Source organism: Halichoerus grypus, chromosome 2 (genome assembly GCF_964656455.1).
Source record: "Halichoerus grypus chromosome 2, mHalGry1.hap1.1, whole genome shotgun sequence".
NCBI classification, from domain to species: Eukaryota; Metazoa; Chordata; class Mammalia; order Carnivora; family Phocidae; genus Halichoerus; species Halichoerus grypus.
In genome coordinates, this window is record NC_135713.1 from 198,807,621 (window position 1) to 198,835,108 (window position 27,488).

The following is a 27,488-nucleotide window of genomic DNA, read 5'->3' on the forward strand; positions in this document are numbered from 1 at the left end:
TCTGCTGGATTGGCTGGCCCTGAGTCAGGTGTCCATCTCTGGGGGCCTGAGGAGTCAGCACGCGGCCCACTGCTACTCAGCGGTGCTGTAAGCACAGGTCATCTGAGTAGGGGGCCTGAGTGAGACAGAAAAATGGATTGACTTAATAAGCACGTGGGAAGGAAATCCAGGAGAAAATGAAAACAACGAATGTGGCTTTAACGTGAGCGAAGCTTTGACCGTATTTGTGACCTCTGGAGTTTCAATCATTCTTTTAGTAACAAGTCATTATAAGTTTGCCTACTATTAATAATAAGGGACTTGGTTAATGAGGAAGGAGCTGCGTCTCCTCAGAGTCTCTCATAGTCTCTGTGAGTGGAAGGGACTCAGACCCTCTACGCGGCCCGTCATCTGTTCTGTGGTCGGTTGCCTTTATAAGGAGCAGTAATACCGTCCGGTGAACAGAGTCTGTGCCCTTGAACTGAAAGAACAACACAGAAAAGGTACGCTGGTGCTCTCTCTATTGGCTAAGTGATAAATACAGGATTCGTTTTCTGGTGCTGTGACAGTTGCCCGAGTATGTGGGACAGAGAGTTTGGGCAATAGATACCTGGCAAGATGGAAAGAGTTTCCAATCATGGAAGGCTGCATCTAGCAAGGATCTCAGAAATCATCTAGGTTGAACACCTCATTGTATAGATGAAGCGAGTATGGCCGAGCAAGCTTGAGTAACCGAAAAGGTCAAGGTGAAAGCAAAGTAGATCTGGAAGACAGATCTCCGACACCCACACCTGGACTGCTATTAGCATCCCAGGTGCATCCTGATGCAGAGCCAACCTTTGACTCTCTGGGGAGCCCTTATACTCTTCCTATAAAGACAGAAACTAACCCCTGAGGCTTAAAGATAAAAAATAAACAAGAGCACCAGGCACAGTGGAAATCAGGACCTCTGTTTATTCAGTGGGGCATCCGATGATTGAATGGGTCTTGTTCAATCATGCATGCAGCCATTCATCCATTTATTCATTCTCCGAACATTTATTAGATGCTTCTCTGTGTGGTTCACGGCGAGGCACCAGGAAGCGTGTAAAGAGACGATTCCTACTTGCAAGAAGCTCAAGTTCTAATGGGGAACAGATGTGTGGACCCACATTTGTGATTTCATGATAGCTCAAAGGAAAGGTGATTATCTGCTTAGATCTTGCAAAGTGAATGGGAGAGTCGGAGATTGGGGTGGGGAGACAAAGTGGATGCAGCTCTGGTCTGTGGGGCAGGGTGAGGTGGTAGGAGTGCCCCAGAAATCCAGAAGCTCTGTGTGGTTGGAAGGTAGGGGGTCATCTCACACAGCAGGGAGAGATGATGTGGGAGAAATAGGCAGGGGCCGAGATATGGAAGGCCTTGCCAATCAGAAGGCGTTCGTTTTTCGTTGCCTGACTCCCATACCGAGTACCAAGCACTACTGAGAAAGGGTTTCTTCCAGCAGCTAGATTCATATAATTTTGTATTTTATTTTATTTTTTAAAGATTTTATTTATTTGACAGAGAGAGAGAGAGAGAGACAGAGAGAGGGAACACAAGCAGGGGGAGTGGGAGAGGGAGAAGCAGGCTTCCCGCCGAGCAGGGAGCCTGACATGGGGCTCAATCCCAGGACCCTGGGATCATGACCTGAGCCGAAGGCAGATGCTTAACGACTGAGCCACCCAGGCACCCCTAATTTTGGTATTTTAGACTCAACTATGCATCTATGTCCCTTAGCAACAGGTTTTGTTAATATTCCAAGCTCGGTATGAAATGGAGAGCCAAATTAGCATAGAAGAGCTTTCCTTTGTCAAATGTACGACGAACTTTCTTTATCAGTTAGAAAAAGAAAAGACATTAACCTTTATAGGGAAGAGAGTTTGCCCGGGTTGATTTAGTATTAGTGGTTTTCTTTACCATTTGATGACTCAACTCATCATGACATTTTGTTGGCATATCGTCAACTTGCACTTGGCTTTGTTCTACAGGGCATGCCTTGAGGTCTGATGATGGAGTTTTTATTCATCTGGGCATGTCTCCCACCCTGCTGTTTTGTTTTTTAGCTAACTAACTTGACTTTCCTGCCTGTCAAGACCCCAGGAGCTTGCCTTCCCCCTCCATTGCTTCCTCCATCAGGTCAAGTGCGTGCTGCTCACATATGAGGGCCTGCTGTTCTGGAGGTTTTCCGGAGCAGAAATCCCAACCTGTGTGTTCTAGAGCCCGAGATTCCAACTGCCCGGGCTTTGGAAGTCAGTCTTAATCTGTGAAGCAGAGGAATATTCCCTGGTTCCAGAGTCTTATAAAAGTGCGGGAGGGAGCACCCAGGTGGTGATGGAAGGCAAAACCAAACCTGAGGTGGTCTCTCCACATTTCATAAGCAGTTCCTATTATTTTTGTGTTATTTTCAGCTTTTTAAAGGAAGATTTTATTTATTTATTTGAGAGAGAGAGCCCGAGAGCATGCGCCACAGGAGTGGGGGGAGGTCAGAGGGAGAAGCAGACTCCCTACTGAGCAGGGAGCACCACGTGGGGCTCAATCCCAGGACCCCGGGATCATGACCTGAGCCCAAGGCAGATGCTTAACCAACTGACCCAGCCAGGCGCCCCTAAACTTTTCTTTTTTAGCTTAGAATTTCCCAAGTTGTGTATCCATGGCCTTGTATAGTTCTTAGCAACAAACTTAGCAACACATCAGAGAAAAAAAAATTAACTGCTTATCTATATTTTTGGTTGGATTTGTGATCTCATCTACCTCATCTAACTTGCTTGGGCCTCAGTTTCCTCTCCTTGTAACTGAATGGTCAGTACGTTCTGTTGTTTTCAAGAAATACCTGATTTGATTGGGAGGATGCCTTAAGGCTGAACCATGGGGAGAATACAGAGATACGGTGCAAATACAGAAGCATAAAATGAAGATGGGCGAATGCCAGCAGATGAAGTATTTCAAACATTTTTACTTTCCCTCCATTCCTGTTGGGCTCTGGAAAACCATCCACGCTTTTGTTGTTTTGGGTAGAAGTTTGGAAGAAATTAACTACTTAAACCCGTACTTTAATAGTAACCTGAGTTTACATATAAGTGGACACATGTTTGTTCTCCAAAATGCATTTATCTGTTTTCACTCTGCTAAGAATAAAAGGTAAATAATGGAGATGGCGGAAGAACCTTGTTCTTTGTGTAATAGTTGTAAATGAGAGGCTATACGATCCAGTAAGTTTATGAAGTCTTCACAAAAAGGACAGAATCAGCTTTATGGGTTGGTTTGGATCCAATGTTCCTAAAAGTTTGAAAAAAATAAAAAATATATTCCAATCATTTGGAATTGATTTGAAAGAATAAAATAGATGGGCTGCCATCAGTGTTCGATTGTTCGACTACAAACAACACTTTAAAAGAAGTGAACAGCTGTCTCACTTCTCTGTCCTCTGTGGAGATTTAGCTTTGGAAAGATAACAAGTTTGCAAATTAACAGATCTCATCTACATTCCATCCCTTTTCCCCTGGAGCTTCTGCCACTCCAACCCCACCCACTCTGAGAGCCCAGGTCTTTGGTTCTCTGGAACCAAAGAACATTTGATTCCTTTTCCTCACTGTTGGATATGTTAGTAATTAGGCAGTTTTGAAGCGAGAATGAATGAAGCAGTGCTATCATATATTTTTAGTTTTATGATAATGACTCCACAACAAATATTTCTCATTTATTTTTGTAAAAATGACTCGATGGGGATTTTTGCTCTGGTCCATTATAGATTGGGAAAAAATGGGAAGAAACACTTCTATCCTGTGTACTGTTTTATTCGCAGAGCCCAGGCTCAGTGCCTGGCACATGGTAGGTGCTCTACAAGTAGTGTTTGAATAAATTATTTATTAGCCGTGTGCAGGCTGAGCCTTACGTAAACATGGAAAGTGAACTAAGATGGCCTTTGGTGGATTCACTTCTCAACTGAGAACTTCTCATCGCACCTGTAGAATCCTCATGTGTATCTTTTTTTTATTGTGGTAAAATACACATAGCATAAAACTCACCATTTAAATAATTTTAAAGTATACAATTCTGTGTTTTTCAGTAGTCACAAGGTTGTGCAACCATCACCGCTATCTAGTTCCAGAACATTTTTATCTCCACAGATGGAAAGCAGGCCCCCCACACCCCAGCCCCTGGCAACCACTAAGCTACTTCTGTTTCTATGGATTTGCCTCTTCCAGATATTTCCTATGAATGGAATCATACACTATAGAGCCTTTTGTATCTGCCTTCTTTTACTCAGCATCATGTTTCCAAGGTTCATCCATATTGTGGCACGAATAAGCACTTCATTCCTTTCTATGGCTGAGTAGCATTCCATTGTATGGATATATTACGTTTTTTCCTCTTTTCTATTTCCCATCAAAATCTGGTGTCTAGAGAACCACTTAAGAAGTGAGTAATAAGTTACATCTCAGTCTATGTAATAGAACTTAAATTAAAAACTCATCCAGGGGAATTTGCATTGTTCAAGTGGGAAGCAGCTTCAGAGAAAATAATTAATTTCTAATGGTGAAATCTCTGGGATGGGGACAGGGGACTTTTTTAGTAGTGAATTACGTCGTCGTGAGTATCTGACTTCTTGTAAAGCCCAAGTCTACCAATGGCTGTGGGACTGGAAAAGGTATTGAATTGAATAGATAGGTACTTGGGTTCTGATCCTGGCTTAGCTGTGAGTTAATTGTGTCACCTGCATCTTCTTGGATGTAGTATTTTCTGTGCATTGTTTTGGTTGCATTTCAAGTGAGGCCCCTTGCTAAGCTCTTTTACAAGCATTATCTCATTTAATCCTCCCCAAAATTGTGTGGTGCACGTGTAATTTTTATGTGCATTTGATAAATGAGGAGTCTGTAAATGATGAGGAGTAGGAAGACTAAAAACCATAGCCCGTTTCCCTTCTAGTAAATTGTGGGGGCAAAACCCAGACTCATGTCTGACTATCTTTAGCATGAGCTCATAACCAGCATATGGCAGGGCTTGGCAAACTGGGACCCACCGTGTGTTTTTGTACAGCCCAAGAGCTAAAATGGTTTATCCGTTTTTAAGTGGCTAAAAAAAAAAAAAAAAAATCAAAAGAAGAATATTTCATGACACGTGAAAATTATACAGAGTTCCAATTTCTGTCTATAAATAAAGTTTTATTGGAACATAGCCATGCTCATTGGTTTACATATTATCTCTGCTTTCATGCTACAGTGACAGTGTTGAGTTATTGGGACAGAAACTGTGGCCCACAGAGCCTAAAATATCTCTTGGCCTGGCCCTTTATGGGAGTAAATTTGCTTGTTTCCTCATTTGTAAAATGGAGGCAGGGAAAGAATTCAATTAAATTATTCTTCAGGTCCCTTTCAGCTTTAATGTTCTGAGAATGGCAGAGAAAGTTGTTTACATCTGCTTTCCTGTGAGGTCGCCAGCTCTCTGTGCTTTCCTTTCTCTCAACAGATGAGTTTGCCTCTTTGCTAAAAATGACTGCCCCTCATTCCCGCTGAGGGCCATATATCTATGCCCTGACCTTACATTTCTGCGTCTATCCTGTCCTTGATTCTTCTATTCTGAGTAGTAACAAGATTACCCTTTGTTACATGCCTGATGCTCAAGCTCTCAGTGGGGCTGTGAAGAAGGCTCAGAGATCATAGATGGAAGGTCAGATTTGTTATTTTCGTTTTAGAGATGTGCGGACTGAAATGCAGGGAGGGCACACTGTGTCTCCAGGACACATCAGTTAGTAAGTTGTGGTGCTGGAGTGTGGACTCCGGGTCACCCCTTTCTGATCCCAGGGCCATTCCTAATCTTGACTGATGTTCTTTTTGCCCTCTGTCTACCTAAAGTGATCTCCCCACTCTACTCTGCACCCCATTCCTCTATGCATACTCTCTTCATTTCCCCACCCCTCTTTCTAATGGTCTTTTTTGTATTAAGCTTGCGTCCTGAGAACAGCATTCCTGGAGGCCAGCTCTTCTGGCCGTACGTGCGAACTCTACCCCACCCCCCACCCCGTGTGAGATTCTCCCCCTCTTGGGTGTGTTCAGGGCAACAAAGCATGAATTAACTCTGGTTCTGCCGTTTGCCGCTGTGTGACCTTGAATATATGACTTGACTTGACTAAGTCTGAGTGTCCACATCTGTAAAATGGGATGATGGATCATCGCAACCGCAGAGGCTTGATTTGGGAATGAAATGAGCTCACTCACATGTTATACCTGACCAGGCTTGGCGGTAGCTCTTGGTTTTCTCACTATTATTATAAAACAGTATTTTCTATCCTATTGCCCAGTCCCAAGCCCCAGAATTACCCTGCTGGGTTTTCTAGAGTAGTTTGTGGTTTCTCTCCACGCAGCTAACCAATTTATGTTCAGCTTATTTTTCACTCCCTGACATGTACCGTCTTTAGCCTTTAGCCTCTTCATCTTTATTTTTCTTCAGCTTATCTTACCTTGGTTTGATCATTTTCCCCTCCTTCCCTTCCAATCCTGTGCAGGGGGCAGGCCTCCGCTCAAGCGCCTGAGTGTCCTGTGACTGAGTCCCTCTGTCCTGATCTCTTCCTTTCTGAACTTCCTTTGAGCGTGGACTTGCAGAGCTGTGGACCATGGCAATGAAAGGCATCATGTTTTTCTTCCCACTTGGCCAGGTTAAGTAGCTTTAGTGGGGTTATTCAACCTGTTTGTGGCAGTGACAGCTACTGGGCCTTCCCTCTATTATATAGATCTTCTCTGAATCATATACACTTTCTTGTATTATTCACCATTCAGTCAACAAGAGTCGGAGTGCTTATTCTATAATAGGCTCTGAATTCAAGAAGGACAGATGGTAAAGACCAGTTTTATGCACTTGCACTTGAGAGTGAGTGCTTCTTTAGGAACCTCGCTTGCCTTAACCTAAATTCTGGCCCTGGTGAAGGACCTTCGCTTATCTTAGGAACTCACAATTGGAGCAGGGTGTAGGGGATGAACTGATACTCTTAAAAAGAGGGCAGCATAATAGCCATGGGAGAGGTTTCAACAACATAGAAGAAGTAGTGGTTAATTTAGGGGGCCTTAGGAAAGCTTCACAATGGAAGAGACTTTTGAGCTGGGTTTTGAAGGGTGAATAAGAGTTCGATAGCAAGGAGAACGCATCTTAGTCAGAATGAAGAGCAGAGGAAAAGCAAAGGAGGTTGAACATGCATGTCCTGTGTGGTGTGTAAGTTCGTGATATTGCCAGGCTGTGTCTGGGCACTGGAGGAGAGGCAATAATGGAGGGAGTAACAAAAATTCAGATTTTTTTTTGACTAAAAAGTCTATGTTCTAATTCTGGTACCTCAGTCTACTTCTGTATAAAATGTCTGAGTAGAGTGGGTCCTAAAACATTTTTAGAGACTCCAACCTTCTAGGTTTGTCATTCTGTACCAGTGAACTGCAGTGTGGTTATTTTCAGGCTCTCCCTCCTCCCTTTTCTTGTGTGACCCTGTGCTCACTATGTGAGGTAGATGGTGAATGGAAAGGTGGATCGGGTCATGAGGTTTAGTGGCACATCATCTGGAAATTTCTGGATGAAGGAGGGTGCTCTGCTAGTCTTGGCTGATTTCTTAGCCTTGAGGATGATTTCTGAATTCATAAGATTTTGTTGTCAGAATGCCCAGAAATGGATTCTTGCTGATCTTGGTGGGAAAGGAATCCACTGGAAGAATTTGGGGTGGCTCATAAAAGTTTCCAGAGGCTCAGAGAACTAGAATCAGAGGCAACAGAGCTGGCACAAAACCCCAAAATAGACCAAAGGAGGGGGCTGGTGCAGACTTTACTGTTCCCACCAGGGGGTACAAGATACACAGCTTGTGTCACTCACTGCCACTGGACATGGGGTGTGCTTGTCATCAGAACTGCTGCCGACAAAGCTTCCCCAGACTCATGGAGCTGCCACTACCATTGTCAAGTGCGGGAATGGATCCTGGGTTGCCTCTGCGGTTTATATCGCTAGGGACTAGTTCCAAGTCGGCAGGGATTGCCCTGGGCTTATGCTCTAGTGCGGAGGATGCTGGGAACATGAGTCTCCTGCACTTTTAGCTGGCTGGCTGGCTTCCCCTCATGACGTGGAGGACTCCAAACATAGGAAGGGGGCTCGGATGCCAAATGCATGACAGATGTCCACTGCAGTCTCTAAGCTGGCCATTGTGTGCATGCCACCAACTTTCTTTAGCTGGAGATTTATGGGAAATCCAAAGTGCATTTGCATCAGGAAAAGATTTTTACCAACTTTCTGAGATAGAGGAAGGAAACTCGACTCTGGGGAAGTGAAGCAGTGGAGAGAAAACTCTCGAGTCTTAGATTACTTACTGACCTCAAAAGCAAAAGGGCTGGCTCAGCCTTAGCTAGGTCTGTCAGTGAGCTAATTCTAGTTCATTTAACACAAGTGACGTTTTCCATGTGGATGGCATCGCCTCGATTTGTGCACGATTTTCAGAAATCATAGATAAAATCACGGATAAAAATTTGTTTTGTCCTCACTAAACACTTGATGGAGTAGACCAAGTAACTTTCCCCTTTCACCGAAAGGGGAATTGTTGCATGTTTAAATGAAGTAGCTTGTTTTGGGGGCTGCGTAACTACCCAAGGCTGGGCCCCGGTCTTTCCATTTGTCTTTTAGTATTCTCCCCATACCACAGGCATTTCCCTGTAAGAATTCCCCTTTCTTTGGGTAACAAATGAATTGTCTGTAAATGCCTGAGTTCCATAAGGAGTATTCAAAGAACTCTTGATTTTATGCGTAATGATTGGGTTGGTGGGACATACACAGTAGCTTTGTTTCTCACGGGTAGTTATTTGGATGAGGGACATGTTGCATTTCCGTGCTCCAGCTTGACAGCTAAACCTCCTGAAGGTCTCTCTTCCTTATTTTGAGATACTTACTTTACCGGCTTCAGTTTCAAATGTATCCATCTTAGCTTTAGTTCAAATTTGTTTCAGTCCCTTACACTGTGCTACTATAGGGTTGCAGAAGAAATCTGATCGGTACCTACACACCTAAGGAGTTAAGAGTTTAAGGGAGAAAGAAATGTTGTTTATTTTTTACCCTGCAACAAAGGTATTTTGGGTATGTAGCATGTTGCCTTACCAGCTGCCGCCTCCTTTGGTGTTAGCTGGGTGTTCGTTGCTGTACTCTCTTCTGGTGATTAATGGAAACTGGGGTAGGGGAGGGCGGATCCATCATTTTGTCTAAGAATACCAGGTTTACATAATCGAGCCAGTAATTGACAGTTGACGGTTCGGCAGCGAAACTCCAGCCTTCTCCTAGGGAATGAAAACAAGGTGCAAGGATACAGCTTGGATTTACGTTAGTCAACAAGTTTTTGGAGTGACGCACGGGAAACCTAAACACTTGGAGATTGAATTGCTGGATTAAGAATCGTGTTACACGGGCAGGACTGGCTGAGCCAAGTCACTCACCTCAGTTTCTCCACCCATGTTTGAAGGTATTGCTATGTACCAGACCCTTCGTGTGTGTTAGCTTATCACCCTTTCCCTGCTGACCTTTTTGGTGGGCGTTTTCTCTCCTTTGCGGGCGAGGAAATGAAAGCACCCGGGGAGGGGGGTGGTGAGTAATTGTCTTTGAGGTTCTGGAGCTAGTTAATAGCAGGGTGGGGATGCAGACTTAGATCTGCAGCAGCTTACTGGCCTTCTCTTACCCACCGCCTTTAGGCAGCATTTCAGTGCTACCTGTGATGCCCACATTACATACTCCCTACCCTTTTATGGTGGCTGTGTTTTGAGCTTATCGGGGAAGAGGTGCTTGAAAACACAGTTGCTGGACTTCACTGACTTAGGCAATTCCGTCAAGTGGTCGTTGAATTTGATGCCTTTAGCAGATTTGATGATGTGGGTGATTTATATAACTTCATGTTTTATTGTCATCTTCCCTTCCTGCATAGGAAGGCGTCCTCAGCGAAGGTAGGTTTGGGAAGTGGAATTTGGAAATAGGCGCAGAAGGCAGTTTAGTAAACAGGGAGGGGTCGGAAGAGGAAGGGCATAAAGGAAGGAAGAATTGGAGTGGCATTCAGAGGGGTGAGCCTTAGCTGAGCAGGGGGTCGGTTAATGAAAGAATTAACAGTTAATCAGTTCATGGCAAGAGAGAGCAGGAGGCAAGGGGCTGGTAGCCCTAGCAGAGGCCCCGGGCCAGGGAGTCGTGCAAGAGACGGGGCTGAGTCCAGGGAAAGGCAGACCAGCCAGACTCTTGAGGTCAGTTGGCAGACAGGGCCCCTCTCAACCTGAAATTGAGAGACTGCATCTGGAGCACAGCAGGAGGACTCAGCGGAGGGATGAAGGGAGGTCACTCAGTCAGCCTAGGACCGAAACAGGGAGGCATCTTTAAGCCACGACAGACTCACCTAAACATTGTTACAGCAGACCTCTGATTGGTCTTGCTGTTCCTAATTTCTATCTCCTGACTCCTTACCCCACTGAAAAATCAAGCAAAGTCCCCATTATCTAGCTCTGTAGGGAAATGTCCTCAGAGCATTTTTTTTTAAACTGAAGTTTGATTCTCTGAGCCCTGAGGCCCTAACATAACCCTGTTTCCCATGAGACTCTTTCCCAAAGGCACTGTCTTTTTTATTCTTTTCGTTTCAATGTAGTCTAAGTTTTTCTGAAGAAGCACGACCTCGTGCTGGTCTGCCGTGCACAGAGAGCCCATGCGAGGTTGCAAAGGTGCGGGACCTTTCTGTTCCCAGCCATGGTGGGTGACTCCCGGGTCTCCCCATGGCCGTCCTGGGGCCTGGCCACACTCCGTGTCACTGTCCTGGCCACACTCCCAGCTGCTGCCACCGCCGGCCGAAGCTCTCCTCATTTGCCATTGTGTTCTTTTTTTTTTTTTTTTTAAGATTTTTATTTATTTTAACAGAGAGAGAGAGCACAAGTAGGCAGAGCGGCAGACAGAGGGAGAGGGAGAAGCAGGCTCTCCGCCGAGCAGGGAGCCCGATGCGGGGCTCGATCCCAGTACCCTGGGATCATGACCTGAGCCGAAGGCAGCCGCTTAACCGACTGAGCCACCCAGGCGCCCCTGCCATTGTGTTTTTCTTCTGCTTTTCTCTTCAGCCACATCGTTGCTCTAGGCCCCTGTGGTTTACTTCTTTAGCCGTCCCAGGTAACGAGAAGGCTCCTTCCTTCTGGTCAGCTAACAGACTGTTCCCAGGCCCGATGTCCTCTTGGTGGTTTGTCTCCTCTCGGCTTTCTTCAGCCTTGCTCCGTGCGTTTGTTTTCATTGCTGGGCGGGGAGGCGCTTCCTTGCCTTTTGTGCCTCTCATTTCTCTTGTCATTGGGGTCTGCGGCTTTTCCACATGGGGAAGTTGCTAAAAGAACACGTCCCTTGACAACCGAGGTGTTGTGGGTGTTGCAGGGCTCGCTGAGGGGTGCTGTTGCCGGTGATCAGTGATCGGCAGGTGCCGCATGCCAAGGTCTAGGGCGGGGACCGGTGCTCCCCGCTTATGGGCGCTGAAAGGGACGTGGCCAATCCTTTGGTGACAGTGGTGAAAAGTCATCAGGGGGCCTGTTTTTCTCCTTCTCTTTAACATGATCAAATGCATGGATTGTGGAGTCAGGCCACCTGAGTTCAAATCCTGGCTCTTCCCCTTATTAGCTGTGTAGCCTTAGGCAAGTTACTTAACATCTTCATTTCTTAATCTGTAAAATGGGGACAATACTTGATATATTATAACATATTATACATCACAATACATGATATGTTTTATGCATTATAATATATAACATACAAAACAATGTTATATATACCAACATTATATTACATGGATGCTCCAGTATTATATTTATAGATATTATAATTATAATGTTATAATAGAATGAGATATTATATTATAATGTAGATATTACATTATATTAAGTGCAGAATATGTAGAGATTATATTATGTTATTATCTATATTGTGTTATTATATATTATTATAATATATGGCATACGCACTTGCATTTGTTTTATATAACAAGCTACTATTATATAATAACATAGGCTATAACACTATCCATAACTTTATGTATACATAATCCACATAACTTTACATATATATATATATAACTTTATATATGTATAATATATAGTACACATAACCTTATATATGTATATACGTAACTTTTTATATGTACATATATACATAACTTTATAAATGCATAATATATAATATGTAAACTATCCATATACAGTGATTATACGTAAAGCCTTTAGAACAGAGCTCGTATACAGCAAGGACATGCTATATCAGTTTGCATTATCAATTCTTTGGTTTGGTGGAGGTGTTTTTTTTTTTTGGTTTTTGTTTTTGTTTTTGTTTTTTGGAGGGGGGAGTACATTTTTGTTTTTGGCTTAAAAGCAAAGCTGATTATTATTCCTCAATCTCCTCTGAGTGGTTAATTATCATTTCTATCCTTCCTTTAAGGATGCACTATTTCTTGGGGCATCTGGGTGGCTCAGTTGGTCAGTCATCTGCCTTCAGCTCAGGTCATGATCCCAGGGTCCTGGGATGGAGCCCTGCATTGGGCTTCTTACTCAGTAGGGAGCCTACTTCTCCCTCTCCCTCTGCCTGCCGCTCCCCCCCTGCTTGTGCTCACTCTCTCTCTCTCTTTCTGTATGAAATAAATAAATAAATAAATAAATAAATAAATAAAATCAATCTTAAAAATAAATAAACACTCTTCTCTATTTAAAAAAAGAAGGATGCAGTATTTCTCAAGTAGTAGGCACCCAGTGAGCGTGTAAAGCTTGGTTCAAATTGCAAGCACAGGGGGAAGCTGGTGTGAGTCCTAGCCCGAGGCAGCAGCATTTGGGAAGGTTGGTCTCCATGCTGCCTGGTCAGGAGGTAGCCAGTCAGCCCACCTGGGCCATCTCCTTGGGCCTGCAGAGGTTGCCCTTGTTTCCAGTGCTTTTCCGCTCTATTCGGAGACTACTGGGTTTGGGATGAAGCCTTAGCGGTCATGCTCTGGCCCAGCCTTTATCCCTGCTTTGCCTCTCTGCAGCATTCTGGAGGTAGGGAACCAGGGATCAAACCCACTGTTCAAGTTTGGGGTAATAGAGTATTTTTTCCTTGAGATGACTTTCTTTTAAGATTTGTATTTGATGATGATGTTGAACTAGGAAGTGAGGCTAGTTTTTAGTTTATTCCAAAACCACATTTTGTGAGCATCTCATCTGCCAGAAAAATATAAATAAGACCCTACCCTCAGAAGAGTTATAGCCTAGACAGTACAGTTTTGTAAACACACACACATATACATAAACACAAATATAATAGGAACACTATGGTAGGAGAGTATTTTTGGTACTTGTGGACACAAAAGCAAGAGGGTTCTCTTTAACCTTTGAGTGAAATGGGATGGGGAGGGGTGAACCTTGAAAATGTTTATGGAAGAGATTTTATTTGAGCTGAATCCAGAACATTGAGTAGGTTTGCATGAGTCAGAGAGAAAGGAAGCATATTCTAGACAGAGAAAACACCATGAGTAAGGGCACAGAACCTCAAAGCATCCTGGTGGTCTGAGAATTGCAAGAATTTGTCATGGCTGAGATGAGGTATGAGTGAAGGAGAACAATGAGAATTAACAATAGTGAATAGCCAGGGTTATCAGTGGCATGCCAGAGCTGGCTCCTGTCTGGTTCATGGGAGCCATTTATTAAATAGCCAGTAATTTTGTAAGCTGGTTGTTAAAATGGTGGTAGCTTGAAATGGACAGTGGTAGAAACATTTACACCATGGAAATCAGCAAATACTCCGTATCAGGGCTCCTTCTGCAAAGAACTGCCTTGCCATACTCTACTGATGGAGATGCCCTTGTATGCCACTCTGATAATTATTCTTTTTTTGTAAAAAAGATTTTATTTATTTATTTGAGTGGGGGAGTGGCAGAGTGAGAGGGAGAAGCAGGTTCCCCACTGAGCAGGGAGCATGACGCGGGGCTCAATCCCAGGATCCTGAGACCAAGATGTGAGTTGAAACCAAGAGTCAGACGCTCAACCCACTGAGCCAGCCAGGCGCCCTGATAATTATTCATCAGGGTCCCTTGGTGTAGGTGATGGGGAGCCAGTGCAGGATGGCAGGCCGGGAAGCAACATGATCAGATTTGTAATTTAGAAAGATAACTCTGTGTCTTTGGTCCTGTCGCTCAGGAAACAGACCCAGAGAGGGAGCTTTGCATGCAGAGGGTTTACAGGGGAGTGTTCTTGCGAGTAGCATTTGAAGGCAAGCAGAAGAGCCCGGGACTGGGCAGAAGGCACAGTTGAGTAATGAAGCAGGTGTAAGGCCCATCCTGTGGGGATGCTTTGGAGCTGGAATGGCCCATCAGAGTAAACCAACCCAGAGGCACAGGGGTGTCAGGATAGAGGCTGTCCCTGTGGAGGGGTCCATAACCATGGTGAAGTGGCTCTGTTGCTCTGAGAGCACTTTGTGGAGACGGCTCAGCGAGGAGGGGAGGGCGTGCCTCACGCCTGAAGGTGATTTGGTGGCGGTTTGGAGGATATATGAGCTCCGGGTGGTGGCGGGGGCGGGGTGTCAAGAAGATCGGGTGGGAGGGTATTAACGCAGTCCAGGTTAAAGATGATGAAGGCATAAACTAAGGAGGTAGTCAAAGAGATGGGCTAAGGTGTGCAAACCTGGGGTCTATGGGGCTAGTTCCCCTCCTGCAATAGTTCTCCACTAAGCGCCGAGGCTGCCTGCCCCCCAGGGTACATTTGGCTGTGTCTGGAAACGTTTTTGTTGTCCTAACTGGGAGGGATTGTGTGTCTGTGTGGATGCTACTGGCATCTAGTGGGTAGAGGTCAGAGATACTGCCAAGCATCCTACATAGCACAGGGCAGCCCCCCATAACAGAGAATCAGCAGCCCCCCCACATCAGTAGGGGCGAGGTTGGTATGATATTAACAAGAAAGGACTGATATTTGGAGTAAGGGACAGGAAATGGGAGAGGTCTTCTTTCTCTGCCCCTTCCCTGGGTGTCTGGGTATCAAGTCCCTAGTTCAGGACCAGATTGCCAAAGTGGAGACAATAGTTTACTGACAGTACTCTACAGAGAAGAGAAGAAATTTGATCTTACAAGCGAATGCATATCATCGAGTCACTGAAGCCCTGCTTGTCTTCTCTGGAAATTTGAATTCTAGGTAGCAATAAATTCTCATGTCTTTCCCTTTCATCTTTCTTCCAAAAGATGAAAGTAAACTAGAGCTTCATTCTGTATTGAAAAATACAGAAGTTCAAGCAAGCACATGATAAGGGGGTTCTTAGAATCACCTCTGGTTTTTGCTACCCTAGTAAAAGTTTTGCAAAACAATGGCAGAACTGCGGGGGATACTATTAAAGCACATCGCTTAGGTTTTAGCAAAGTAGTAAAGCAAAGGAAGAACATTAAATTTATTGAGGCAAAAACCAGAAGTTGATTAGGGAGGTTCGAACTTAGGTCGTGGAGAAGCAGTACGTAAAATACCTTTGTTTGCTTCTTAACATGAGCACCTTCAATTACAGCGCGTTGGTGAGCGCTTCGGTGCTATTTTATTATTATTGTTGTTGTTGTTATTATTTGGCTGCAAGCTGGTTAGTGCACAGGTGGTCTGAGACATCCTGGTCAGAGCTGAAGACGCGACTCCAAGCAGGTTGGACGGGGCCGTGACTCCGGGAGGCCCAGCAGGTGCCTCTCGATGGGGCGGAGCCCGCTGAGCAGCGCTGTTGGCAGGAGCAGAAGTGCCGAGCTGCGGCGTGGGCGTTAGCGGGAGAAGCAAAAAAGGGAGATGTATTTATGCCTGCTACAGGATACCAGCTGATAGGCTGCAGTTGAAAACTTTTTTGAAAAGGGGCAGATCAGATATTAGGTTTTTTGGCCCGATGGTCTCTTGCACCTCTGCTGTGGTGTGAAAGCAGGCAGACAATATGGAAATCAAGGAATGTGCTGTATCCAATAAAACTTTATTTCCCAAAACGGGAGGCAGGCCAAATTTGGCCAATGGGCAGTAATATGCTGACTCTGGACTACGGTCTTGAGGAGTCTGGTGCCCTTAAAAAAAAGATTTTGATATGCCGTTTAAGGAAGGTGTGGATAAGGAGGCATAGGTATGACTAAGATTTATGACTAAGGGGCCAAACACATTTACTTTCTTTCCTTAATTTTGGGCTCTTACTCTTGGCCATCCTTCTCCTTTCTTTAAATAATTATACACATATAATTTTTATATTTAATAATTATATATTTATATTTAATCATTATATACATATAATTTTATATTTAATAATTTATTATTAATTGATCATACAGAAATCATTTATAAGTTGATTACATAATAATTTGATTTATAATAACTGATTTTCTGTTTTTTGGGGGGAAATGTTAAATAGTGGGAGGAAACTTTTCTACTCTCGTCTCTTAGCTCTTGGTAAATGCAATTTTAGTTATTTTTTTCTCCTGGTTTTCTTCTATATTACCATTGCCCTTGGGGTCCATGATTCTCAACCTTGACTGTATATTAGGATCACCTGGGGGAACTGTTAGCTATCCCAGTGCCCAGGCTGCATTTGGAACAATTCGTCAGAACTCCAGGGATAGGGCCAGGTATCATTATATTTTAAAGCTCCCTGGGGACTCAGATGTGCAGCCAACCAAGATTAGGAACCCCGCTGCCTTGGATTTAAAAGAAAAAATTGTCCTAAACATTTGCTTTAGATGCAGAGGGAAATTTAACCTGTGTAGGGATAACCATTTCTGGCCTGCAGGTTTTAACTATGAAAATTGGATTCTTCAGCTTTTAAGGGTATATTCAGACAAACTTACTAGTGACACAGTAAGTAGAACCTTCTTTGTTGTGGTTTGGTACTGGCAATAAAAGAAATATCAGGAAGCTAATGTGACTTAGCTGATGGGTCTATTTCTAGCCAGAAGCACTTTCTCCATCAGCGAGTGTGGTGACAGTCTTTGAACATGGTGAAAGCTTCCAAGTTTCAGTGATTAAGTCATTATCCACCAAAGCCAATCTTACCAGAGTAAATGATCAGGATATATGTTCTGACTGTGTCCAGAGGGAATAACTTTCTAACATTGTCATGGGTGCACACGTATCCGATGGTGTGTCTTAAAGAGAACCTAATTGATTAAGTGAAAGGTGATTTCTGTTCAATGTCGGGAGACATAGGGCAATTCCAAAGCTACATTTGGGGAAATTTTATAAAGATATGTCAAAATTAATTTGGAAATACAGATATGGGGATAATCATATTTTGTAAGTAGTGACATTTTTGAGGGATCCAACAGCATTTTTTCACAACAATCATGTTTTTGTTTTCGTTTTACATTTGACAAACAGAAGATTCTAACCTTGTGACCCTGGAATGGCTCAAGCATTTAATATTCAAGGCTGGATTTCAAGGATTTAGTGCTTTCTTTCCTAAGTGAGGGTTAGAGAATCATGATATTTTGGGGGGGAGCGTGGGAGGAGTTTTCCCTCAGTAGCAAAGTGTCTGGTGACTAGTGCAGCTTCTCAGGCTCCATTATACTGGAGATGTGAGAGTTGCTTCATTTATTGAGGGCTGATGGAAAGAGAAGAGGATTCTGTGCACCGCGAGTAATGGACTGCCCAATGACAGTGCTTGCAACAATAGGGGCTTATTACCCCCTCTATGAAGATATTGCAAATGCACCATCCCAGGGTTGGTTGGTTCAGTCATTTCACCATGCTCTGGCTTTGGGAGTATCCCTTTGAGTGCTGATTCCCTTGACTTTTTCTTTCTGGTCACAGGATGGCTATCATGATGTAACATGACCACATCAAAAGGCAGGAAGAGAAGGGGGCATTTCTCCCCTGGGTCCTATTATTATTATATTAATCAGGAAGGAAAAGCTTTCCAGTAGCTCCCAGCAGACTTCCTCTCAGATTTCAAACCTGGAACCAAAAGCTGTTACTTGTTACTTGTTCACCCTCAAACCCAGACTGGTAAAAGGGGTTACCGTGGTTAGCATAGACTAGGGATTAGCAAACCTTTTCTGTAAAGAGTCTTGACTGTGAGTATTTGGGGCTTTGTGGGCCCCCTAGGGTGTCTGTTTCTTTCTTTCTTTTTTTTTTTAAAGATTTTATTTATTTATTTGACAGAGAGAGACACAGTGAGAGAGGGAACACAAGCAGGGGGAGTGGGAGAGGGAGAAGCAGGCTTCCTGCGGAGCAGGGAGCCCGATGCGGGACTCGATCCCAGGACCCTGGGATCATGACCTGAGCCGAAGGCAGACGCTTAATGACTGAGCTGCCCAGGTGCCCCAGGGTGTCTGTTTCATATGCTTCTCTTCTTTTCCTTAACCCTGTGAAAATGTAAAAACTATTGTTATATCTAGGGGTGTTTGCCAGGCCATGGACCCTAGCATTAACTAATTAGTTGTGTTTCATCTCCTGAGGCTGGTGGAGGGGTCCACCATCCCTGCCCACATTGCCACCCACTTTTTGAACTAAACCGTGATTTGGTTAGCAAACTGGGTGGGCAGCCAACTCTAAATTCCATATCTGGTCCATTTGTATAAATTTCAAAGTGATTTGGCAATGGGTGATTTAATGAAGAAAAATTGGGATATGAATTCTCAGGACTTTAGTAGAACTCTAATTGGAATGGGCTTATGCTCATTATGGTAGTCAGGGTAAACTAGGTAACAAATAATCCCCAAATCTCAGTGGCTTAACACAAGAAAAATGTGATTCCTTGCTCAGACTTCGTGTCTCAAGTGAATTGGCAAGGAACCCTACTCCACTCGGTGATGCAGGGACCCACCCTCATGGAGGCTCCACCATCGAGTAGTTGTGCCATCTGGAATACATGGCCTTCTCAGTCTCCAAGAAGACAAGGGAAAGAAGGAGACTAGAGAATAGCTCTTGAGCTTCCTGCTGCCTCATCCTGAAAGTGACCTATTGCACTGGCCAGAACTGATCACATGGGTCAACCCAACTGGAAGGAAGGCTGGGAAACATGGGGGAGCAAAGAGAATATTGGTTGAGTGTTGTTATCCCTTCCACAGCCCCACTGCTTTCTTCATATTCTTCCAGAAGAAGAGAAGAGACTTGATGAAGTTGTATGATAACAACATTATAACAACAGTAGTTGCTGGTCCTTTACCTTCTATCTCATTTTAAACTCTTGTTTATCTCACCCCCCCTTTTTTTTTACATTTAAAAATTACATTTTTCTCTTCTCCCACACCTTTTCCTTTCCTTATGCAGTTTAGGATCTTGTCAGTAGTGTCTAAAAGTTAGAGTGCATAAATCAGAAAATGATAGATGTGGAAAGGTGTATCATAATTGGATTACACTATTATAAAAATGCAATAGGATTTATCATCGCAGTGTCAAAAGGACTTTATTTTGCCTTTTGAATTCACCTTTTACCCATTGAGTCTCAACTGGGAGTGCTGTTGCTTCCCAGAGTACATCAGGCAATGTCTAAGGACCTTTTTTTGGTTGTCACAGTGGGGTGGGGTTGCTACGAGGATCTAGCGGGTAGAAGTCAGGTTTGCTACCAAACATTATACAAAGCACAGGACAACCCCTGACTATAGAAAGTTATTAGGCCCCAATGTCAGTCGTGCTGAGATAGAAAATGTCACCCCCTTTTCTTAATTACCTCTTTAAGTCCTCATAGTCTTGGGCAGCCTTCTCATATTTACGTGACTCTGACTTATTTCATTTTTTTGTGGAATATATCCCGGTAAAAATGTCACCTCCAAGAGTGTATGTAGGTAGTTGACTCTTCAACAGATTTTTGTGATGATTAGGTAGACTTTTTCAGGGTTCAAGCAGCATCTCTGAATGCAATTTTTACATGTTTTTCTTTTGTCCTTCTCAAGCTTTATTCATCTGTGGAATTCTAAACGATTTCACATTGATTCTCCAAGCTGCCATTGTCAAAGTATAATTTTTAAGTTGTTAAAAATTGTGTCTTATACAAATATATGGTGAGCATATATCCAATATTTTTATGATTTGTTAATGAGGATAGCAAAGCTGGTTCATGAGAGAAATCAAGAGACTGAGGATTTATAGACACTGGAGCAAGAACATTGGTATAAGGTGCTGATTTAGATCCAAAACTGGTTAATATACTTGAGGGCTATAGGTAAACTGTTGGAGTTATTAGATAATATCTATCACATAGATATAAATGAAAATAGCAGGTCAAACAATTAGTGCTCTGGAATAATGGTTCCCAGATGTAAGCATGCATTAGAATCACCTCGAGGGCTTGTTGAAACCATTGCTGGCCCCAGCCTCAGTTTCTCCTTCTGTGATGCTCTGTGATGGGGAAATCCTGGTAGCTCTAACAAGGGTCTCAGGTGATGCTGTCGAACCTGGTGATTCAGGTAACACACTTTTGAGAGCCATTGCTTTAATAGGTCGTTGAAAGACATGCAGTTGACCTTCTGCCTTATTTTAAGTGTTAGATGTTTTTCCTCAACACCCGTAGAAGAAATTCCATAATTGAGAAAAAAGAGAGAGCGAGAGAAAATGGAAGGTGGCTAGGATAAGTTGTCCTGGGATGACAAAGTAACTCACAGATCTCAGTGACTTAATAAATACTGCTATTTTCACTCATTTTATATCCTATAAAGTTGGATGAAGCTCAGACTATCGTCCTTCAACAATGCCAAAACCCAGAACACATGGGTTTTGAAGGTGTCTATGGTGGACAGGAGAGCCAAAGACTCTAACATGGGCTTTTCACGAACTCCTAGACCAGATTGGCACCTGTCATATCTACACACATCCCACTGGCCAGAACTAACTGCAAAGGAGGCTGGGAAATCTGGGAAAACTCATGTATATTTAGAGAGCATTTGCTATCTCTACTGTATGTTTTGTAAATACAAGAGTGTATAAATGTGTACTTACTGATCGAAGGACCCAAAGCATCTTAATCATGGTAATGTTATTCTTACTAAGATTATATTTAAAGGTGTATATTTCACACTCAAGATTATCGATTTCTAGAAGAGCAGTTAAGGGATAGTATCACCACAGAAAATTATGAGGTTGAAGTAGGGAAGATTCTAGAGTTTGAAATTGCTATTAATGATAAAAAAAAAGTTTTGAGACGAGTAGTAATGAATTGCATGGACAAACGTTTGTAGCCCCAAGTGAAATATACGTAAAGAGAGAGAACCCTTAATTATCTTAGTAGGACAGTAGACTCTTCGATCTTGGGATGCAGCAAGCTATAGGTTTGGAGTTTGTGGAATGGTGTTCTAACTCTTGCCCTGCCTCAAATTCCCTTTTGGGAGTGTTAAACAGTTGTGCTCACCAAACATTCACTTAAGGATTATAATGTGCCATACTCAAGGTGAGATGGATTATGTGATTCTTAAAGGCTTTCCCTTTTGACTAGTTGTTAGTTAGCCTCATGAGTCATTTAGCTGCCTGATTGTCAGTTTACTTATCTGTAAAATGGGTCTCCTAGGAATATTGTGAAAGTTAAATGAATATTTATACAATGTACCTAAAAATTCCTACCCTAAAGGTTCCTTTGTTCTTCTTTCCCTTATACTTATTAACATGGGCTAGAAAAGCTATTATTGAGATCTTTGTTATAGGATGACCAACCCTACAGATTTGCCTGGGACTGAGTGGGTTCCTGGGATGCTGGAATTCCAGTTTAAAAACCCGGAATGTCCAGGGAAAACAGGAATGAGTTGGTCACCCTATTTAGTGGACCTTCTTAGAACTTGCCTCTGGGTTGGCCTGGGGAAATGCCTATACTTTAGATCTCTTTATGGGGGAAAATAGTACCTGGGTTTTGAGATGTCTCTTCTGTTCTTTTACAGGAAAGGAGCTTGGTTAGGGATGGCCGAGGATTTGTGTTGAGTCTTATTATTTTAGAGTAAGGCAACTTTCTGTCTTAGAGCTTTAAAACCATTGATTCTAGAAATTGGCTTAGATTAACTTTCTCCATTGTAATAATCCAGATCTCTAAGCTCATTATAGTTTGGTCAGCTGTGCGCTACACATATAGGACTTTGCTAAGGCAGAGGTGGTAATTTGAGAGTGAGGATAGGCTTGACTGGACTGATGGTTTTCTTAGAGAGATCCAGGAGTCCCAGGTGATATCTTCCCTAAACTATTTTTCCCCATGGTTTCTTACCACTGAATCCTGCTATTTCTACCAGAGATGTCTCCCCTGCCTGGCCTTCTCTCTTCATCATAGCTCACTGCTTTGTTTTGGGTATTCTTATACCACCTGCCCGTGTATTTTATCACCAGTCTCTTCAAATACGTCTCCTACACTGCTGCCGAGTATCTTCCTACAGAACGTCTATCCTCCTTCTCCTGCTTCAAGATGGCCCCTGAGCTTCCTTTTGGCCACCACAATAAAAGCCAGTTTCTTAGCTTGGAAGCCCTGCCTGACCTGCTTTATGAACCACCCACATGGAGCCCTTTTGCAATCCACACCCCTGCATATGCTGCTCCCATCCTCCTTTTACAACAGCTTCCTTTTCCTTTCCCCACCTGGACATGACGCACCTGTCCTTTGGACCTGGTTCAAGTGCTCTCTTCCTTGTGAGAGACCTTAGTACCTTGCCGTAATGGTGGCTTCTTCTGTTGAAGGATACAGCTTGGGGATGTAGAGCATGATTATGTCTCCCTACTCTGCTTCTGATTCCCTTGGTGCACCAACAACAAACATTGAAGGAAGGGCTCCCATTGCTAAGCACTGTTATGGTGTTTTCCCTGTCTTATCCAATGCCCGTTGACATGTTTACCCCCCACGTTGAGTGGCATTTATCTGCGAGTTGTCAATGTTTGGCCCACAGGAGGTGTTCAGCATGAATACTTGAATGAATGAAGCAGCTCAATTCAGGGTTTTCAAAGGAGATCCTCTCCTTTTTTAAAGTGTATCCTTTGCTGGGGTCTTGCTCTTCCACGTAGGGTCCCTGGACCTACACACCAGCAGCCTGGCATCATCAGTGAGCTTGCTAGAAATGGCAGGATCTTCAATCTCACCCCAGACCTGCTGCATCAGAATCTGTATTCTACCAGTGTCCCCAGAAGATTGGTAGGCACATTCAAATTTGAAATGTACTGCCGTAGGCTGGTGCCACATTATGGCCCTGTTACTATATGTGACACATTCACCTTCAATGCAGGGGGTTCTTCTAAAAAAATGAGAACTCCCTTCCTCCTTCCCTCCCTCTCTTCCTTCCTAAAATGCACGTTCCTAGGACCTGCCCTAGACCCATTGAATCAGAATGCCAGGTGGGTAGGGCCACTACCTTTTAAACAAATACCTCAGGAGATTTATATCATCCCAAAGTCTGAGAACCACATCCCAGGGAATTTCTTAACTGTTCCGTTGTCTCTGATTTCCCCCAAAACTTTGGACTTAGGAGGTCTGTCCTCAAAATTAGTGTTAACTCTGTTGAGGTTTGGCCCCCATGGTCCTTTCCAGGTTCCCTGTTGCTGTTTTTTTTTTTTTTTTTTAATATTTTATTTATTTATTTGACAGAGAGAGAGACAGCGAGAGAGGGAACACAAGCAGGGGAGTGGGAGAGGGAGAAGCAGGCTTCCCGCCGAGCAGGGAGCCCGATGCAGGGCTCGATCCCAAGACCCTGGACCATGACCTGAGCCAAAGGCAGATGCTTAATGACTGAGCCACCCAGGCGCCCCTTCCCCCTTGCTGTTAACAGCACTGTTGTTCCCCTGCTGCCCCCAGATTCCCCCCTGGCTTGCATCCCATTATTGGAATTGCCCTTTACCTTGCATTAAGAAATGCACAGTGTCTCTGAGTTTCCTTTTCTAGTAATTGCCCCACTTCTCTGCGTGCGTCACTCCTTTCAAGCTCATGGTGTGTTGCCAACGCCTTGGTTTTCTCCATCGTCCCCGTGCCCGCTCATCTCCTGCAGTCTGGCTTCTCGCTCCGCTTTGGCTCCAAAGCTCTTCTCGCAAAAATCACCAGGGACTTCTTTATTTTCATATTCGCTGACCTTTTTGAGCACCTTAAAGAAAATCTCTTAGAGGCGGCAATCTTGTAAAAAAATCACGTGTTATGGTTTTAACCTGTGTTGCTGGTTTGCAGAGTTGAGCACGAATGTCAGCTTCTAAGCCAGGGAGAAGTTGGAGCTTACTCTCTCTTTACTTGCCAACACCCAGGGTAGGAAAGTAGTCAGTCACTGAAGGTTTTTATACTTAAAAACGTGTTTTACAAATTCAGATCTACTGCAGTATATATATATATATATATTTAACACTGAGCTAGTGATTTTAATTCCTAATTCATTACATGACCAGATTTCTTCAGATAAATCATTGCTACTATTATTCTTATGTTGCTTATCATTCTGTAGTTGCTTTTAGCTATAGTCTTCCCTTGTTTTATAGAGTGCACCCATATTCAGAGTAGCTAAATAAGCCGTCATCTTCTCTTTGAGAACCTGTAAACTCAATCTTTAAACTTTCAGTGAAAGGGGAGGTCATCAAAAGGAAAAAGAAGAAGAATGCACCGTGCTGGACATCCTTCTAAAAACAACAAAAAAAAAAGCACAGAAACCTTTCTCCGTCCTTCCCTCTCTCCTTTCCTCTTTCCCTTCCTTCTTTCCTTCTCTTTTTTACAGATCCAGCAAACACGATCCAGGCAGGACATTAGGCTCTGGGGATAGAAGAATGAGACAGACATGGTCCCTTGCCTTTATGATGCTGACGGTTTAGTGTGGGCCAGTCTTGTCATCCAAGAAATACAACAATTTGTTAAACATACAGGGAAGGTGAGAGGGTACAACTGCTGGGAGGGGAGGCGACGAAGATGGGGTGAGTGGGGAGCAGGTGGAGGCTCATCAGAGGAGGGATCTCGTTAGTGCTGAATCTTGACAGGTGAGCAGGTGCCTCCAGTTGGAGCTGCTGCAGCACGGGGAGGGCGGACGCAGAGGTATTCAGGCTCTGCAGCCCCACGAGGGGCACCCGGAGATCACCAGGCATCCTGAGGGGGTATTGACAGAGGAGGCTGGGGAAGTGGGAGGAGCAAGGGGAGCACAAGTCTGGATTTTAATGTGGGCAGTGGGCATCTGCGACAGTGAAGAGGACCATGGGTTGGAGAAATGCAATTCCCGAGAGATGGGGTGTCATAGGCAAAAGAGTGCAAGGTCTAGCCAAGATGTGACAGTCTGAGGGGTTCTGTATGGAGAAGTCACCGGCATCGTAGAAACCTTGACAATACCACAGGTGAGAAGCACAGGGAGAAAATAGGCTGAATGCAGAATCTCGGGTCAAGTTCGCCTTTGATGGGGACGGTAAAGGAAGAGCTGCTTAGAGAAGGAGGAGGAAGACCTGCGTGGTGCACTTTCAAAACCCTTCCTAACGAGTCATAAGAAAAGTGCTTCTCATAGGGACAGAACTTGTGTGTCCTCATTCCTGCGCCTCCTGGAGTAACTCAGTACAAAATCTGCTCCCCTTCCAACGCAACAGCTCTTGCAAGGATTGGGACAGTGCTTTCCTGATCCCCTTCATCTTTTCCTCCGGGGGCGACACCCTCCCTGTTGTCCCCGCTGGGTCCCTAAGTGACATGGTTTCCACACTGCTTACCTGCACTGCACATCCTGGCCGGCAGCACGGGGTCACCAGGAAACAGAAAGAATGAGGGAGATGACCTCCCCGTGTCTTCATGCCTTCCTCCTTCCGCAGACAGTCTTCTCTTCCAGACTCTGCGTGAGCTGTTGGGTCAGTGAGCCCGAGGGCTGGAAGAGGCAGCTCTGGGATCGCTGAATAGTCTCGCTTTGTCTGGAGGCATGTTTTTCGAACTGTTTCTGGTGCTTGACAGGGTGGTTTTTGTTCTGGGGAGAGCAGGCTGCTGAGAAAGCTGCTGGGCTCCCCTTTCCTCTGGAGCTATCTCCAAGGCCCTCCCAGGGACTGGAGGCAGCATCCCGAAGGTGCCTCTGCCCAGAGGAGGTCATCCGAGGCCTCTGCGTCTTTGTCCCGAGTCTAACTCAGATAGCAGAGGGGAAGAGAAACTGCCACCAAGCTCACCAGCTTCACAGTCATCGGGAAGGAGCCCAGGCTGGCCAGATTCCATTTTAATCGGCGATCACACATGACCAAAAAAAAAAAAAAGAAAAAAGAAAACAAAGCAGCTGTGTACCTACCACTTTTCATAACTTTGCCTCCATGGTTGGCAGTCGGATTGCTTCCCTTTTGCAGAAAACATGATGTGAGGTTGGGTCAGAATTTCTGTGTAGAAGTTTTGAAAGGAGGCGATTTGGAAAGGAAGGTGAAATTAGTAAGGTTTTCAGTTCGCATTTGGGATGAATCACACCCCTTTGGGGATTGTAATGGGCAAAACCTAAATGCTGACATTTCCCTCTCGGGCCTTCCTGCTTTCTCTGGCACGCCGGGGCACACGAATCCCTTCCAGGTGGGCTTTGAGGACATACGGCGAGGGGACCGCGGGCAAGAGAGGTCGTGGGGGCCTCCGCCTCAGCCGGCGGGGAGCACGTTAGCATCTTCTCCGTGGGAGCGTGGACTCTGGTTGGCTGACGGGGGTGGCAGGCACATTCCAGCAGTGAAGGGAGGCTTGGCCGGTCTTTATGGGTTCCAGAACATGCAGTTCTTCCATAAAATGACAGGAGAACACAGTGTGCTATTGAGTGCTGCCGGATTTGTGTGGAGCCATCTACTTTTCCCCCCCGAGGGTCAGGACAAAGGTGGTTTCTTTGAATTCTAGACCAGCAGTCTGAAGCACTTTAGGTTTGAGGGCCGTTTCTGCCCCATATTATTTTTATGGCCTTGGTTAATGTTTCTTAACTACTCTGAGCTACAGTTTCATCTTCTTCGTGTCTGTATGCCGTGGATAGTTTTGCCCTGCGTATGTGGCCTGCATGATCGAGGCCTGATTTCTGGGCCTGTCCGGAAAATACAGATGCAAGTGTAAGATGTCTGGGATTCCCTTTAAAGAAGTAGGGCTGGGGGTATAGATGAAGCAAGACTGGCCGAGAATTGATAATTGTTTAGGAAGGGTGATACCTACATAGGGGTTCCTTAGAGTGTTCTCTTTTGTGTATGTTTAAAATTTCTTATAATAAAAGGCAAAAAAAGGGGCGCCTGGGTGGCTCAGTCGTTAAGCGTCTGCCTTCGGCTCAGGTCGTGATCCCAGGGTCCTGGGATCGAGCCCCGCATCGGGCTCCCTGCTCCGCGGGGGCCCTGCTTCTCCCTCTCCCACGCCCCCTGCTTGTGTTCCCTCTCTCGCTGTGTCTCTCTCTGTCAAATAAATAAAATCTTTAAAAAATAAATAAATAAATAAAAGGCAAAAAAAAAAGTTTTCTTAAATACCCCTATCAGAGGTGATCACTTCCACACATGTGTGAAGCTTCCTTGTGACTTCCGCTTCCTGTTATGGTGGTTGATGAGCTCGTATAGCTCAGTAGTTAGAGACCAGGCATCCTGATTTGCTCAGGGCACTCTTGGAATGCTCCTTTGTCCCGCATTCCATCTGGTTTAGCATTTATCCCA

The 27,488-nt window shown here is 44.4% G+C and overlaps 1 protein-coding gene across 2 annotated transcripts in view; it reads left to right on the forward strand.

Annotated features, from left to right (window-relative positions):
* Positions 1–27,488, forward strand: part of MAP2K6 (mitogen-activated protein kinase kinase 6) — a 113,118-nt gene that overhangs the window by 15,219 nt on the left and 70,411 nt on the right. The window contains exon 1 of one of the 2 annotated variants that reach the window (XM_036083798.2): positions 9,195–9,466. The exons of the other annotated variant lie outside the window; for it this stretch is intronic. Coding sequence (XP_035939691.1) covers positions 9,457–9,466 — 10 coding nt within the window. The 5' untranslated portion in view covers positions 9,195–9,456. Of the gene's footprint in view, positions 1–9,194; positions 9,467–27,488 lie in introns of those variants that run through there. 2 annotated transcript variants of the gene reach the window in all.